Source organism: Anastrepha ludens, chromosome 2, assembly GCF_028408465.1.
Source record: "Anastrepha ludens isolate Willacy chromosome 2, idAnaLude1.1, whole genome shotgun sequence".
Taxonomy (NCBI): domain Eukaryota; kingdom Metazoa; phylum Arthropoda; class Insecta; order Diptera; family Tephritidae; genus Anastrepha; species Anastrepha ludens.
Genome location: NC_071498.1, coordinates 158,517,694 through 158,533,328, shown reverse-complemented (window position 1 = coordinate 158,533,328; position 15,635 = coordinate 158,517,694). Strand labels below are relative to the sequence as shown.

General features: G+C 40.2%; 2 protein-coding genes across 3 annotated transcripts; one reads left to right on the top strand and one right to left on the bottom strand.

Annotated features, from left to right (window-relative positions):
* Nucleotides 1–6,841: 6,841 nt before the first annotated feature.
* LOC128860196 (putative nuclease HARBI1) lies at nucleotides 6,842–12,356 on the bottom strand. Of its 2 annotated transcripts, none has more exons than XM_054097518.1 (3): nucleotides 12,162–12,356; nucleotides 7,998–8,244; nucleotides 6,842–7,926 (listed from the first exon to the last, which is right to left on the bottom strand). In XM_054097518.1, the coding sequence occupies exons 1-3, from the start codon at nucleotides 12,189–12,191 to the stop codon at nucleotides 6,989–6,991; spliced, it is 1,215 nt and encodes a 404-aa protein (XP_053953493.1). In that variant the 5' UTR covers nucleotides 12,192–12,356; the 3' UTR covers nucleotides 6,842–6,988. The 2 variants fall into 2 exon arrangements, with proteins under 2 accessions (XP_053953493.1, XP_053953501.1); XM_054097526.1 differs by lacking the exon at nucleotides 12,162–12,356 and adding an exon at nucleotides 8,311–8,450.
* A 1,472-nt stretch (nucleotides 12,357–13,828) lies between these two features.
* On the top strand, nucleotides 13,829–15,528 carry LOC128855677 (ruvB-like helicase 1). Its single transcript, XM_054090787.1, has 3 exons — nucleotides 13,829–14,808; nucleotides 14,878–15,076; nucleotides 15,140–15,528. Exons 1-3 carry the CDS (start codon nucleotides 13,992–13,994, stop codon nucleotides 15,492–15,494), a joined length of 1,371 nt encoding a protein of 456 aa, XP_053946762.1. The 5' UTR covers nucleotides 13,829–13,991; the 3' UTR covers nucleotides 15,495–15,528.
* The last annotated feature ends 107 nt before the right edge of the window (nucleotides 15,529–15,635 follow it).

The following is a 15,635-nucleotide window of genomic DNA, read 5'->3' as shown; positions in this document are numbered from 1 at the left end:
CTCTCTCTCTCTCGCTCTCATTCTCTCTCGGGTCTCTCCCTCTCTCTATCTCTCTCTCTCTCTCTCTCTCTCTCTCTCTCTCTCGCTCTCATTCTCTCTCGGGTCTCTCCCTCTTTCTTTGTCTGCCTTGAAAGCTTCACCTCTGTTATGTGTACTACCACACATGCACTTTTTTTCAAATGTTGGCCGTAACTGCGCCATAATTCGGCCATCCGTAAACACCAATTCTGAACACTCGCTGGAGGACTTCGGTCGGTATCTCGTGAATAAGTTAAGTAATGTTAGCTTCCAATGCCTCAATCGAACAATCGAAGCTCTTTTATCCACAAAGCATTTTGACTTTACATACCCCCACAAATAAGAGCCCAAAGGTGCGATATCCCACGATCTTGGTGGCCAATCCACTCATCCGAGACGAGAGATAAATTATTCACCGAAACGCCGACGCAGTAAGTCCCTTGTTTCACGGGCTGTATGTCTAGTAACGTCATCTTGTTGGAACCAAATGATTGGGAGATCACGGGCTTCGATTTCCAACATCAAAAGGTCGTTTATAATGGCGCGATAGCGTTCGCTATTCACTGTTAGTTGACATGATGAACCTCCAGCCCATGCGCCACATCAAACGGTCGTTTTCAATGGACGTAATGGCTATTCTTCAATGGCTTCGGGTTGCTCTTCAACCCAAATACTACTATTTTGCTTATTCACGTAGCCATTAAGCCAAAAATGGGCCTCGTCACTAAACAAAATTCGGGTTCTAAAATGCGGATCTTCGGCGAGTTTTTCAAGACCCCAACGACTGAAATCATGACGCTTTGGAAGATCGGCCGGCTTCAAATCTTGGACTAGTTGTATTTTATGTGCTTTCAAATCAAGATCTCTGCGTAAAATCGCCCAAGAAGTGCCATAAGACATCCCGAATAGATTATTCTGGATCTTCGGCAAAAACTCTCATTTACAGGCGCAATATTCTCATCACTTCGGGCTGTACGTGGTCCAATCGGTCGAGTATCATCCAATAATGTAAAATTACACAGGCCGACAAAATTTAACCAACATTCAGACCCAGAAACCAGACTATATATTTCCGAAGGTTTATGATGCGCTGAATCCAAATCTGGCCTCAGAATTGCTCTATTAGTTTGAGTTTTCGAGATATCCTAACCTAAAAGTGCAAAAAACCCCATTTTTGCCCATATTTGAGGTTATGTAGCCTTGCAGATGTTTTCTTTCACCAAAATTAAAGGATGGCAAATTTAAATACAATCCTTCTTTTTTCAAATGGCGTTTTGTTTGCTCAAATATCATTTTTTTTCGCAGAGATATCGCATTTTGAAATTTTCATGTTTCGAAATTTTCCTACACCTGAAAATCGATTAAGATAACATAGACATGATATAGTCGCTTACTAATTTTCTTGGGTTTGAGGGCCTGAAATATATGGATTAATAGTATGTAAATTTGGAGTTTGTGGGAAAGCCTGCTTGCGGTTATGTGGGTTAGCCTGCTCGCGGTATGATAGGGGTGGTTTCTAGGGGTTAGGGCTGTGTGTGACTCGGTACCCAAAGGTTAGATAGTGTAGGGATGTGGTGAGTCAGCACACTTATGGTGTGAGACAAAATTTTAAGAAAAATAAGACTCAATTCAAGAAAATTAGTAATCGAATATATCATGTCTATGTTATCTTAATCGATTTTCAGGTGTAGTAAAATTTCGAAACATGAAAATTTCAAAATGCGATATCTCTGCGAAAAAAAATGATATTTGAGCAACCAAAACGCCATTTGAAAAAAGAAGGATTGTATTTAAAGATGCCATCCTTTAATTTTGGTGAAAGAAAACATCTGCAATGCTACATAACCTCAAATATGGGCAAAAATGGGGTTTTTTGCACTTTTAGGTTAGGATATCTCGAAAACTCAAACTAATAAATTAATTTTAGTTATCAATCCGAATTTTGCATGGACAGAGAAGCAGATATTAGTTTAAATTATTTCGAATACTTTTCCTTGTAGACTAGTGTTATTCTCAATTTTGCCGTTGGTTTGCCGAATAGTGCGTTCGGTAGGACGATTATCTATGAGGTTGTTAACTTGTGTTCCAAAGTGAACGTTTATCTCGCCAGCCTTTCTCGCTTTGTCACTACGAGGAATGATAAATGCATTACGACCCTCTTTACCATCTGGACGAAGAAGGTCAAACGGCAGTTAAAGGTGAAAGTCGATGACACACAAATACCGACCATTAACAACCACAAAATTTTGGTTGTTGTTGTTGATGTAGCAGCATAAATATTCCCCATACGTATACGGAGAATGCTGCTGAAGTGACAGTCCTTGACCGGTTATAAATCCGGGTCGTTCCGATTACGTAGAACTGGCTTTCGTGGGAACGGTTGTTGTTGTAGCAGCATGTTGGTTGTCTCCTTCGACAGTTTGCTCTCCTTGGCTGTGCATACAATCGCGATTGCCGCTTAAATCCAAAACCACAAAAAAGTCTTCAAATCGCTAGTCGGTAGCACTTGGCGCAAATACAAAGAAATACAAGCAACATTTAAAGCAATCGGCCGGTCGATTCTAAATTACACTGCGCCGGTCTGGTCACCTGACACAAGTAATTCGCAGTGGATAAAGCTACAGGCTTCTCAAAATACTGCTAACAGGGCAGCCAAGGGATGCCGCCTTATATCTCCCCTTCATCACCTTCTTCACGAGGACTCCATGCTTCCGGTTAAGGACGACACTAAGGCGCTCAGCAAGCAATTCCTGCTGGGGTGGTACCGTTGGAAACACTCTTGCAGGCATAGACCAGAGCAAAACACACCTCCTAAGCGAATCAGGAGACAACTCTTCGACTACACTGACGAGATCCAGCACCAAACATGACTAACACTGTCGAACCCGACGAAACACAACGACAAGGTGGCTATCACCTTCAACGGTTGTACTTCGTCGGACCCGAAGAGATGCGCGAGCTATTTTAGCCGGCTGTTTACACTGCATCCTCCGGGCGACAGAACCAAACGTCGTGTTACCAGAAGGCTGCACAAACTGACGAACGACAGTGCGCCACTTACTTTCTCCGGTGATGAGGTTCAGGGGGCCATCAACAAGTCGAAATCATCGAAAGCCATTGGCCCTGACGGACTTAACGCGCTGATGCTGAAGCATCTGGGACCCCTGGGAGTAGGATACCTCACAAGGGTCTTCAATTTGTCTCTGGCCACTCTCATCATCCCTGACAAGTGGAAAGCAGGGAGAGTGGTCCCACTATTGAAACCTGGGAAACCCGCCAACCAAGGGGAGTCTTATCGGCCGATAACTCTCCTTTCCCCAGTAGTGAAGACACTTGAAGCCCTCCTACTCCCACTCTTCACGACCCACCTGGCCCCAGCCCCACATCAGCACGGATTCCGACGAGTGCACAGCACCACCACGGCACTCACCGCCATAAACGCCCAGATAAATCGCGGGCTTAACCAAAACCGCCCCTGCGAGAGGACTGTCCTAGTAGCGTTGGACCTAAAGAAGGCTTTCGATACAGTCAGCCATTCCACGCTACTAGATGATATTTATCAGTCGACACTCCCGCCAGGGCTGAAGAGGTGGTCCGCGAACTACCTGAGCGGTCGGCACTCGTCAGTGATTTTTCGAGATCAAATGTCAAAGCAGAGGAAGATTAAGCAAGGCGTACCGCAGGGTGGTGTCCTTTCACCCTTGCTTTTTAACTTCTACATCTCGAAGCTCCCCCAACCACCAGCGGGAGTTTCCCTGATCTCATACGCTGACGACTGCACGATAATGGCGTCGGGCAATGACATCGATGGCCTGTGTTCCAAAGTGAACAACTACCTCACCGACCTTTCTCGCTTTTTCACTGCGAGGAATCTCCAACTTTCCCCCACTAAGTCCACGGCGACCCTTTTCACCACCTGGACAAAGGAGGTCAAGCTGTCCCTTAAGGTAAAAGTCGACGACACACCAATTCCGACTGTGAATAACCCCAAAATTTTGGGTGTAACCTTTGACAGCTTGCTCTCCTTCTCTGCGCACACAACCGCAATTGCCACTAAAGTCCAAAATCGCAACAAGGTCCTCAAATCGCTGGCCGGCAGCACTTGGGGCAAGGACAAAGAACTGTTGCTTTCGACATTTAAGGCAATTGGCCGGCCGGTTCTAAACTATGCTGCGCCTGTCTGGTCGCCTGGTACTAGTGATTCGCAGTGGATAAAGCTTCAGACATGTCAGAATACCGCCATTCGGACAGCGACCGGGTGCCTCCTGATGTCACCCATACAACACCTGCACAACGAGGCACAAATGCTCCCAGTCGCGGAGCACAACAAATTGCTCAGCAAGCAGTTCCTGCTGGGGTGTTACCGCAGGTTTCACCCCTGCAGACACCTGCTTGAGCCTGAGCCGCCTCCCAGGCACGTCAGGAGACACCTCCTCGACTACGCTGACGAACTCCAGGACAAAACTGACCGAGACCTACTGGACCGGACAGTATTCAGACAGTCAATAAACGACATTCACCGGGAGTCCGTTACCACCTTCATGAACTCCCGTCCCGTGAATGCCGTAATCGGAGTCCAACCACCACCCATTGCAGATGAAGAGCTCCAGCTTCCCCGTGAGACTCGTGTAACATTGGCACAATTACGTTCTGGATATTGTAGCAGGTTAAACTCCTACTTATCCAGAATTGACCCCGACATACCAAACACATGTCCGGCATGTGAAGGTACCCCGCACGACACTAACCACCTCTTCACATGCCCCCTTAATCAGACTCATCTAACCCCCCTCTCCCTCTGGACCCAACCCGTCGAAACAGCATGTTTCCTGGGCCTACCCCTAGATGAGCTAGACGAAGACGACAGATGATATACCTACACTGACAGGGCTAACCATGCTGTTAAAACAACAACAACTAACACTTCTGGATCGGACAGTGCACTGACAGGCACTGACAGACATAAAGAGACATTTATAGAAAGTCTCTTAACACCTTCCTAAACTCCCGACCCGCGAATCCCATCATCGGAGTCCAACTACCTTCCATTGCAGACGAAGAATTTCAGCTAACACGGGAGACCCACATAATCTTGGCTCAATTACATTCTGGATATTGTAGCAGGATGAACTCCAACTTATCTAGAGTCGACCCCGGCAAACTCAATGTATGTACATATGTCCGGCAGAGTATTCACATACTCTCTGAAGCCCACTCACCTAACACCCCAGCCCCTCTGGACTCGAGCTATCGAAACAGTATGTTTCCGGGGCCTGCCGCTAGATGAATTTGGCGATGACAATTGGCGACTACACCGCACTGGCAAGGCTTAAGGAACTGCTACAACAATAACAATCTATCGTGTACACAGACATACGAACAGACACGGCCAAATAGACTCCTCTCATCATTCTAAGCATTTTGGTCTATTAACCTCCATTCCTTTATGCTGTTACGTACAACCGTTATTTAAAGAATCAAGTGGGCGCGTGAATAAAAGCGAAAAAACTGAACTCGCGAAGAAGCACCAGGATTCTAAGCTAAGATTCCATGGATATTGACGTCACTGCCCGAACCAAAGATCGTTTGAGATTCTCCACATTTCTGCGAGGCCTTCGACAGGCCTTGTTCTCCAATTCTAACCACAAACTGTAGTCCAATGGACACTCAGACGGCCAATCTTCTGCGGTTTGAATTCAAGTATATTTTTTTTAGCCACCGCTGGATGTTTTTTACCTTATGGGCTGAAGCGGAAGCTTGCTGGAAAATCCCTCTCTCTCTCCATTGAAGAGAGTACTGCTAAACTGCTTCACCACGCCTTCTAAGACATCCTCCTGGTACACTTTTGCCTCAGTTTTACCATTTTGGAGGCTGTATGGTGGCCACACTAAACCCTTGGATTAACATTTTTTGCGTCTTTAGAAGCCTTAGCATAGATTTTGTCGTTTTGCTTATTAAAAAAAACTTCTTCAACAGTGAACATTTTCTCATCTTGAAAAGAATATTTTCATTTTATGGAGGGGCCTACAATTTCAAGCCGACTCCGAACGGCAGATATTTTTTTTATGAGGAGCCTTTTCATGACAGAAATACACTCGGAGGTTTACCATTGCTTGCCGAGGGGCGACCGCTATTAGAAAAATTTTTTTCTTCAGGTGTTTGCATCTGTTGTTGTTGTTGTTGTTGTTGTTGTTGTTGTTGTTGTTGTTGTAGCAGTATCTTCGCCCTGTCAGTGTAGTGTAATTGCCGGTCGTCTTCGTCTAGCTCATCTATCGGTAGGCCCAGGAAACTGGCTGTTTCGACGGGTTTTTGTTTTTTGCATCTGTCGAGTCTAATTTTCTTCAAGCGGGTTGTCAAAATATGACCAGTTGAGCGACGAAAGGCTTTCATGTGCAGATCATTTCTAATTAGTCTCGACATGGATCTGGTCGAAAAATTCATTTCGTTGGACATGATTTTCTGCTTTCTAAGGGGGTTTATTTCTGCGATTTCTCTCCGAACGATTCTTATGGCTTCGAACCACGCGAACCAGTACGGGCCATGTTATTGGAGTGACATTCCTTGGCCGGATATAAATCCGGTTCGTTCCGGGTAGTGTAGAACGGACTGCCGTGGGTTTGATTTGGAAAACACCATTAAGCTGTGAGTCCTCAAGGTGCACACTTTTCTCCAGGCGTACAAAACTTTCCTCTAGGCAAGCAACTGCATTTTTGGTGACTTTCGTCCTTTGAGCCCAATAATATCAAACAAAAGCACGTGAAGTATTTGGGAAACACTGGCAAATAAATTAAAAAAAAAATTGTTTTTGTATTACAACTACTTTTTGTGTTTGCGATTTCTAGTGATATTTTTTGTGACTTTTCTTTTAAAATTAAAATGAGTAATTCTTACGGCGCAAAATGTTATTCAATAATACAATATGAAACTAACTACTTCCCAGCAGGACTTAGAAATACATAATACACTTATTTTAAATAATATTTTGTTGTCTTAAATAATTGAAAAGGGTTTGTCTTCTATCAAGGGCTACATCCAGATTCGCATCCTCAATTTCATCATCATCAAGTACAAAGGGGTCCACTTCGTTCGCTTCATTTTCTACCTTTACGTCGCACGAATCGCCAAAGTTAATGCAAATATTATGTAAAATACATGCACTGACCACGATATTAGTAATCATCATCAAATCCTTGGCTTCTGTAAAGTTCGCCAGCCTTGGGAAACGTACTTTCAAAAGGCCAAACGCATCTTCCACCACCATTCGTGTCGAATTATGTATTTCGTTGAATTTCCGTTGACTTTCAGTTAAATTTTCCGACTCTTTAAATGGTGGCACCAACCATTGCGTCGACGGATATGCCGCGTCTCCGATAATAAAGTAGTTATTTAAGAACATTTCTTCATAATATCTTTCGGCATCGTGATAGAGTTTGGATCTTTTCAAAACTGTGTAATCATCAAGTGACCCAGGTTCACCACAAGTTATATCAACGAACTTTTTATCAGCATCAACTACAGCTTGCAGAACTATGCTGTACGCTTTTTCCCGATTAATGTACATTTCCTTTTGGTTTTTTGGACATTTAATAACGATGTGCATACAATCTACAGCTCCAATCACGTCAGGAATACGTTTTTTCAGACGAAACTTCTCAGTATTACTGTGCAAGTAAGCGCCTTCTGGCCACCTAATATATTCATTGCTAATCGATAGTACGAAGTCAGTAACTCGTTTCACTGTTGTCCACACAGACGATGTGGATATCGCAAACATCTCCGCCAGCTGCCAAAATGTCACGCTGTCATCTCGTATGAACCAAATATACATGTAAACTGCTTTCTTGGGTGCCACCCGTGATCTTCCGCCGCCAAACGCATCAGGCACAAATTTTGATAACGAGTACTGTGCTGAAAGCAGCAAAAGTTTTTATTCATTTTCTGATAGTTACACTTTCTTTTATATAGTTTTAAGTTATTACTTATAAGATATTCCACTGTTTCACGTTTCAGTCCCATTTTCAATTTGAAGTCCATGCCGCTCAATGCATCGAGAGTAGCTTCAAAGTTAGGCGGTAAGGTCCTTTTCTCATTTTCGGTATTTTCGGCGTCAGAGTCTTCAGAGGAAGAGCTCGAACTTGCAAATATGGCATCATATATTTTTTGAACAGTTCCCGATTTTTTAGGCCGATCCAATTTGCACTGCTCCATCATTGGTATTGCCGCAATCTAGACAATAAATATACACAATCACATTTTATTTATTATTATTTATAGTTAAAAAAATTCGCTTACAAAGTATTCCTTGCGATTACTCATTTTGTTTTGGTTTTCGTTCACAAATTTCAAAAAATATATATCTTTTCACTGAAGACACCAGTGTTGTGAAGTAAATTTCAATTATAACAGATTTCATACGTTCTTTAGAATGTTCGCTGATGGCTGCTTCGCAATAATGGTGGTCACACTCACCAATGTAAACGCAGAGAACGTAAGTAAACGTACGCCCGTACGCCCATATCATCTGACACGATGAAACAACGATCTACGATGCTACGGAACGGAACGGTAGTGAGAATTCATTTACATGAGGCTCTCATTAGTTTCATCGTGTCAGGTGATGTGCTGAAAACAGTGAACAACGTACGCAGTCCCTTACCGCAGCCCCTAACGAGCACAAAAACTCATCCCGTGAGAACAATTGCGTTCTTTTAATTACATATTTACACAATACATCGGTTTGTGTGTGTATGTGTTTGGTTGTATCTACACAATGTTGCCATTGATATTTTTGCTTACACACTTTTTCACACATCCACGTTATCAGTTACAATATTTCATTGTTTAATAAACCAAAGCCAAAAACCAACAAATGCAAATAGTTCATTTATCTATAATTAACATTATTCAACAGTGTTTTTAAGTTATTTTAATAAAAATTATAATTTTTCCAAGTTTATTCTGTAAATGGTTTCGAAATGTACTGCTTGGCAACACTGTATGGTGAGAGAGCAATCAGCTGACTGGGTTCTACGGGATTTTTCAAAAATCGTGAAATAAAATCTACGATACGGATGGAAGGAATTTTTTATTTACATGGGGTTCTCATTAGTTTGATCGTAACAGCTGACAAGGGACTGCGCTTACGTCGTTCACTGTTTCCAGCAATACGGGCGTACGTTTACGTTGGTAAGTGTGAGCAGCCTAATGCAGAAGTATAGCTTCTTGGTTTATTTCTCAAGTCACTAAATGGTTGGCGATAGAAACGGATTTAGCTCCTAAGAATGCTAAACGTTCCCATATGCAGTAATTAGCAATAAATCCACAAAATTAATCTACCCGTTCACATGTGATAGATTACCTCGAAAATTGACATTCCCACGACAGTCGGTTCTACGTTACCGGAACGACCCGGATTTATATTCAGCCAAGGACTGTCACTTCAGCAGCATTCCCCGTATATGTATGGGGAATGTTTATGCTGCTACAACAACAACCAAAATTGACGATCAGCTGTCAAGACTGATTCAAAAGGATTTTCTTTATAGAAATTCGTTTGGTGGAATATTTTGGAGTTTGGTTTGTTTAATTATTTTTAAGGATATGAAGAAAAGACAATTGGCTACTAGTAATAAAGAGTTGTAACAATTATTACAAATTATGAAATTTGGATGTTCATGTATCCAAAAAACTTGCAAAGTAGGGGAAAGTGAGAAAGCAATACGATACTACATTTTGAGGGGAAGTTGCAAGTTTTTACTTGTAAGAATAAGTAAATGAGAAAAATAGTTGATCGCAAAGTAAAAATAAACACGAATTAAAATGTGCGTATTGAGGCAAAGTACTAAATTAAAACAAATGATGATTAAAATGGAGACTATAAGTAAAAATATTTTAGATTATATTTATAAAGTTTATTTGAAATCACATATTGAATAGGAATCGGCCAATGATATAGAGGTATGAATGTACTTCTGTGCCCAGCCTTCAGTCACCGTTGCTGCAGTTTCGGAAATACAAATCGAAAGCATTGAAGGTATCTTTTGTGTTTTATGCTTGTAGTTATTGGTTATTAACTAATTTGGCAAGGAAAATATGAAGAAAACAAGAACAATACAATTGCTAATGGAATGTTATATGTCAGTCAGCGATGATGAAATGGAACAAATTATTAGGAACAAAATAAAATCATGTGGTGCTAGGTGCATATTTTGCATTTTACTTGTATTATTATTATTATTATTTTTAAATTTAATACGAGGCAGCTCAACAGAAAATAAATTTATTTTTTGTGATTTTTTCCGCCAACAATTTAATCAGCTGTTATAAAACTTGCAAATTCTTACTAGTTTTGCGTTCATGAACTTGTTTTGATATTTTTCTCGTCGAGAGCGAATTCTCGGTAACTAACTTATTGCCAAGTTACTGGAGATCTAATATAAAAATTACAATTTGTTATATTAATAGTCCAGTTTTTTTGCGGCCACCGTAGCCGAATGGTTGGGTAATTATTACCAGTCGCTAATGCACAGGTTCGAAACGTCGAGGATAAAAACTCAAGTGATAAAAATATTTGTTTCTAATAAGAGTTGGGCAGGCAATGGCAAACCGAAGGCGGCATGAAAACTGGTGGTCCCTACATTTGAGGAACGAAGCACAACTGAAATAGGAGGAGGAGCTCGGCCAAATACCCATCAAAGGGTGGGAGAGCCAATTATTATCATTTATGTTATTTTGTTGTACGTAAGAAGGATCGCACAGATGGTTGAGGACTTCGCTAAATTTGGAGTGTCTGTGTCGTGACAGAACCGTGTACTATGGAAGAGGCTTGTCAAGGCCCTATGCTTCCGAGAGGAGTGAACAAGGAAAGAAAGTGCGTGTAGCGAGTGCACATAACAGAAATAAAACTTTCAAGGCAGACAGAGAAAGAGGGAGAGACCCGAGAGAGAATGACAGATAGAGAGAGAGAGAGAGAATGGGAGAGAGAGAGAGAGAGAATGGGAGAGAGAGAGAGAGAATGGGAGAGAGAGAGAGAAAGAATATATATCTAAATAAATTCACAACATTTGCAGAGAATACAAATAGACAAAATTTACAAAAAACGGAGAAGGGTCTACCGGTGTAGGTATAGGCCGGACATAAACCGTGGCAACAACGCTCACTACTCCGAGCGTTTATCACCCGCACAAGCGCAGCGATTCCAGGACCGCAGCAACGGCACAAATTACCGCAAGGCAATACCAGTAAATAAATCCGACGCTGGAATGGATAGCGCTTTATAGTACGCACAACTAAGCGCCAAAAAGTAGGCACCAAAAAAAAAGCCAAAAAACTCCCCAAACAGTTGGCACGAAGGAAATGTAACGCCAAAAAGTAGGCACCAAAAATATATTTGCTAGAAGTTTGCACCAACAAACAAGCGCCAAAAAGTAGGCAGTGTTATTTCTTACTAGAAATTAGCAACCACAGCGAAAAACTCAGGAAAAATAGCCTAAAGTGTACCTATGATATATAATATATAGGGTATAGCGCTCTCTCTCTCCTTTTCCTCTACGTTATATATTTTTTCGCTCTCGCGGAACGAAAATGCCCAAAACTTTGCAGGACCTTGAATTTTTACTCTCCAATCTCGCTCGCTCATCGAAGCCTAAGAAGTTTCACTTCAAAAAATTTAATTGTGTTTTATTCTTTTTTATTAGTTTTTGAAAGGAACCCATGTATATGGATCACCCTTTATATAAAACATTATTATTATTATTTATTGGGAATATATACTTAATTAGCAGTAGCCATGGGCCTTCAGTGATATAAAATAACTATCATCGATTATACAAATTCTTTTCAAAACACGTAAAACTTTGAGTGAAAAAAGTCGATTCGCAATATTTTGACATTCCGAATGTATTGCGATACGCCCTGTGAAAGTTTTTTTTCATAGGAGAATAGAACAAGAAAAATGCAACACTTAATCAAATGGCTCCGACTCCATGCAGTATCCCCTCACTTGTTTTGAGAGAAATATTACGAATTTTCCAATGAAATTCACAGGAGATGTTCATTTCGTGCTTATTTTGCTAAAACTAGCACCAACACTATTCTGTTAATAATAGTTTTTAAGTTATTTGTTGATAAAATTTGTCTTTTACCTTCACCAAATTTTGATAGAATAAGTGCATTTATCACATTTATTTTAATAAATATTGAAACTATATTAACATACACACACGTTTTTAACTCTTTTTATTTATTTATACCACAAATTAACCATTTATATTGCATTTTTAAGTTGCTAACTCCAAATATGCCAGCTAAATTTACAATAACTGAAAAGCATGGCTAAATGGAGTGCTGCCAGAAGCAAAAAATAAAAAAAAAAATAATAGAATGCGATTGAAAACGAAGCAACATAGGAACATAATTTCCACACACTCTTTTCTGTTAGAATAATGAAGGAATGGGGGTTTACAACCTCTAAGGTGTATATATTGAGTTCATAAATATATATAAATACAATATCGATATGATTTTCGAAATACAGTTCCGCTTCACGTAAAACTCCTATGTGCAGCGGAGACGGTGTTGCACTATTAAGGGTTATTTTTTTGAAGTGCGGCCGTAGGCCGCCTACGCAGAAAAAAGTTTTACGCAAAATGTTTTAATTATTCTTTTTTATATATAGATATTTAATATATAAAAAAGAATATATATAATATATTCATAATATGGTGAAAATTTGGAATTAAAAATCGCGCGATTTTTAATTCCAAATTTTCGCCTGCGGCGCTTTTTTTTTCTTTTTTTTTAAATATATATATGTATGTATATATATATATCATATATTCATAATATAGGGAAAATTTGGAATTAAAAATCGCGCGATTTTTTATTCCAAATTTTCGCCTGCGGCGCTTTTTTTCTTTTTTTTTAAATATATATATGTATAATATAGTGAAAATTTGGAATTAAAAATCGCGTCATTTTTTATTCCAAATTTTCGCCTGCGGCGCTTTTTTTTTCTTTTTTTTTAAATATATATATGTATATATATATATCATATATTCATAATATAGTGAAAATTTGGAATTAAAAATATATATATCATATATATATGTATATCATATATTCAAACTGCATACAATCAAACATACTTTACTGAAAATCAAGCATTAATATATATATGTATATAAATATATACATATATCCATAAATATACCTATATAATATATATATATATATATATATATATATATGAATAGACGTATGTAATATAGAAATAATTTGTAAAATTTTGTATTTCTATTCATTTATTATCTTCTAAAATTGTTTATTTATACGATGTCTGGCAGCACTTCGGCTGGTTGTAGTAACCAAAATAGGAGGATTCTTGGTCAATTTTACAATTTTTAAACTCAAATAACTTAAAAACTAAAAGCCTCCGGTAGGTTCTGTTTTCAGTTTTGGATACACCCCTCTACCACCCCTTATACCCCTTTTTTTAAAAGAGGCGGGAGACCAAATGGGTATTTTCGCCCGCTCTGGCGAAATGAGGAGTGAATGAGAAATTCTTGCGAGAAAAAACAGCATTAGTTAAAACCCCCGCATATAGGGAAAAAACGATAGAATGTAAGAATGTGCCTTCCTAAGTGCAGTGACGTCAGTACAGAAAAGAAACAAATGGCACGACAATTAAAAGCGTTATCTTGTATCTTATTATTCCTGAATGGAAACTACAGTTGCACTTAAATGTGCAACCGTATGCACTGTATAAAAAGCTCATTGCTATGAAACGCATACTGCTAAGCAACTCTCAACACTTTGACAACTGTACGTGCACTAACAACAATAGTAACAAAATAGCGTGCACTGCTCTAATTGTCACAGTCAAACAGTTAAAATTTTCCAGAAAAAGCGATAAGTTTGATCAATAAAATCAGAACCCGCCTAGAAATCGAGATAGTCTATAAGTTTCAGTCTATATGAAGATCGAGGAAGTAAAAAGTACTGTGCGCACTCAGCGCATTGCCGCACATAGTCATGTGAAGGGCTTGGGCCTCGATGAGAATGGTGTACCGTTGCCCATAGCAGCCGGTTTGGTTGGCCAAAAGGGTGCACGTGAGGCTGCCGGAATTGCTTTGGATCTTATAAAATCAAAGAAAATGGCCGGACGTGCATTGCTGCTAGCCGGCCCACCAGGCACAGGCAAGACGGCAATAGCGCTTGCCATAGCACAAGAACTGGGTAATAAAGTACCCTTCTGCCCAATGGTGGGATCTGAGGTTTTCAGCAGCGAAATCAAAAAAACCGAGGTGTTAATGGAGAATTTCCGACGTTCAATAGGTTTGCGTATACGTGAAACAAAGGAGGTGTATGAGGGTGAAGTTACGGAATTGACACCGGTCGAAACCGAGAATCCAATGGGCGGTTATGGCAAAACTATTAGCAATGTGGTTATTGGTTTGAAAACAGCTAAAGGTACAAAGCAATTGAAACTCGACCCAAGCATTTTTGAGTCGCTACAGAAGGAAAAAGTCGAGGTCGGCGATGTGATTTATATTGAAGCGAACAGCGGTGCAGTGAAGCGGCAGGGACGCAGCGACACTTTTGCCACAGAATTCGATTTGGAAACTGAAGAATATGTACCTTTACCAAAGGGGGATGTACATAAAAAGAAGGAAGTTATACAGGATGTCACATTACACGATTTGGATGTGGCAAACGCGCGGCCACAAGGCGGACAAGATGTGCTCTCAATGATGGGACAATTGATGAAGCCAAAGAAGACAGAAATCACAGGTAGGTGTTCAGCAAAAAAAGTATGCCAAAGTATTCTATTGTTGATGGTGCTAATTCAAATACTTGCAGACAAATTGCGTATGGAGATTAACAAAGTCGTTAACAAGTATATCGATCAGGGTATTGCCGAACTTGTGCCGGGCGTGCTCTTTATTGACGAAATACACATGCTTGACTTGGAAACATTCACATACTTGCATAAATCACTCGAATCGCCGATTGCGCCAATCGTCATATTTGCTACGAATCGCGGACGTTGTGTAATACGGTAGGTGTTCCATAAATATGTAAATCAATGTTGTAATTTAAACTAACATTGGTGGCATTGCAGTGGCACAACTGATATCGTATCGCCACATGGCATACCATTGGATTTGCTGGACCGTCTGCTGATCATACGCACATTGCCATACTCCTCCACGGAAATGGAGCAAATTATCAAACTACGCGCGCAAACTGAAGGCCTCCAGTTGGAGGAGACGGCATTTAGCCGTCTCAGCGAAATCGGCAGCACATCGACGTTGCGCTATGCTGTGCAACTGCTGACGCCGGCCCATCAAATGACCAAGGTGAACGGAAGGACACAAATTACAAAGGAGGACATTGACGATGTCCACTCGCTGTTTCTTGATGCAAAACGTTCTTCAAAACATTTATCGGAGAAAAACAACAAGTTCATGTTGTAAGCCGAAATGTTAATAAAACAACTTATTAATTCTGCTTATTTTCTACAAATAATTTCTTTAAAATTAAAAACATGATTTATGCCTTTTACGTAATAATATAATATAATTTGAATTATTTTGAAATTTGTTTGTCATATCCCA

What these genes read in the sequence shown, in the direction of transcription:
- LOC128860196 (XM_054097518.1), bottom strand. Translation starts at nt 12,191, where the DNA reads ATGCACTTATTCTATCAAAATTTGGTGAAG. An exon ending in TCTATCAAAATTTGGTGAAG is followed by an intron (nt 8,245 to 12,161) that starts GTAAAAGACAAA and finishes TTTATTGTCTAG; the next exon opens with ATTGCGGCAATACCAATGAT. An exon ending in AACAGTGGAATATCTTATAA is followed by an intron (nt 7,927 to 7,997) that starts GTAATAACTTAA and finishes TGCTGCTTTCAG; the next exon opens with CACAGTACTCGTTATCAAAA.
- LOC128855677 (XM_054090787.1), top strand. Translation starts at nt 13,992, where the DNA reads ATGAAGATCGAGGAAGTAAAAAGTACTGTGCGCACTCAGCGCATTGCC. An exon ending in AAAGAAGACAGAAATCACAG is followed by an intron (nt 14,809 to 14,877) that starts GTAGGTGTTCAG and finishes AAATACTTGCAG; the next exon opens with ACAAATTGCGTATGGAGATT. An exon ending in CGCGGACGTTGTGTAATACG is followed by an intron (nt 15,077 to 15,139) that starts GTAGGTGTTCCA and finishes GTGGCATTGCAG; the next exon opens with TGGCACAACTGATATCGTAT.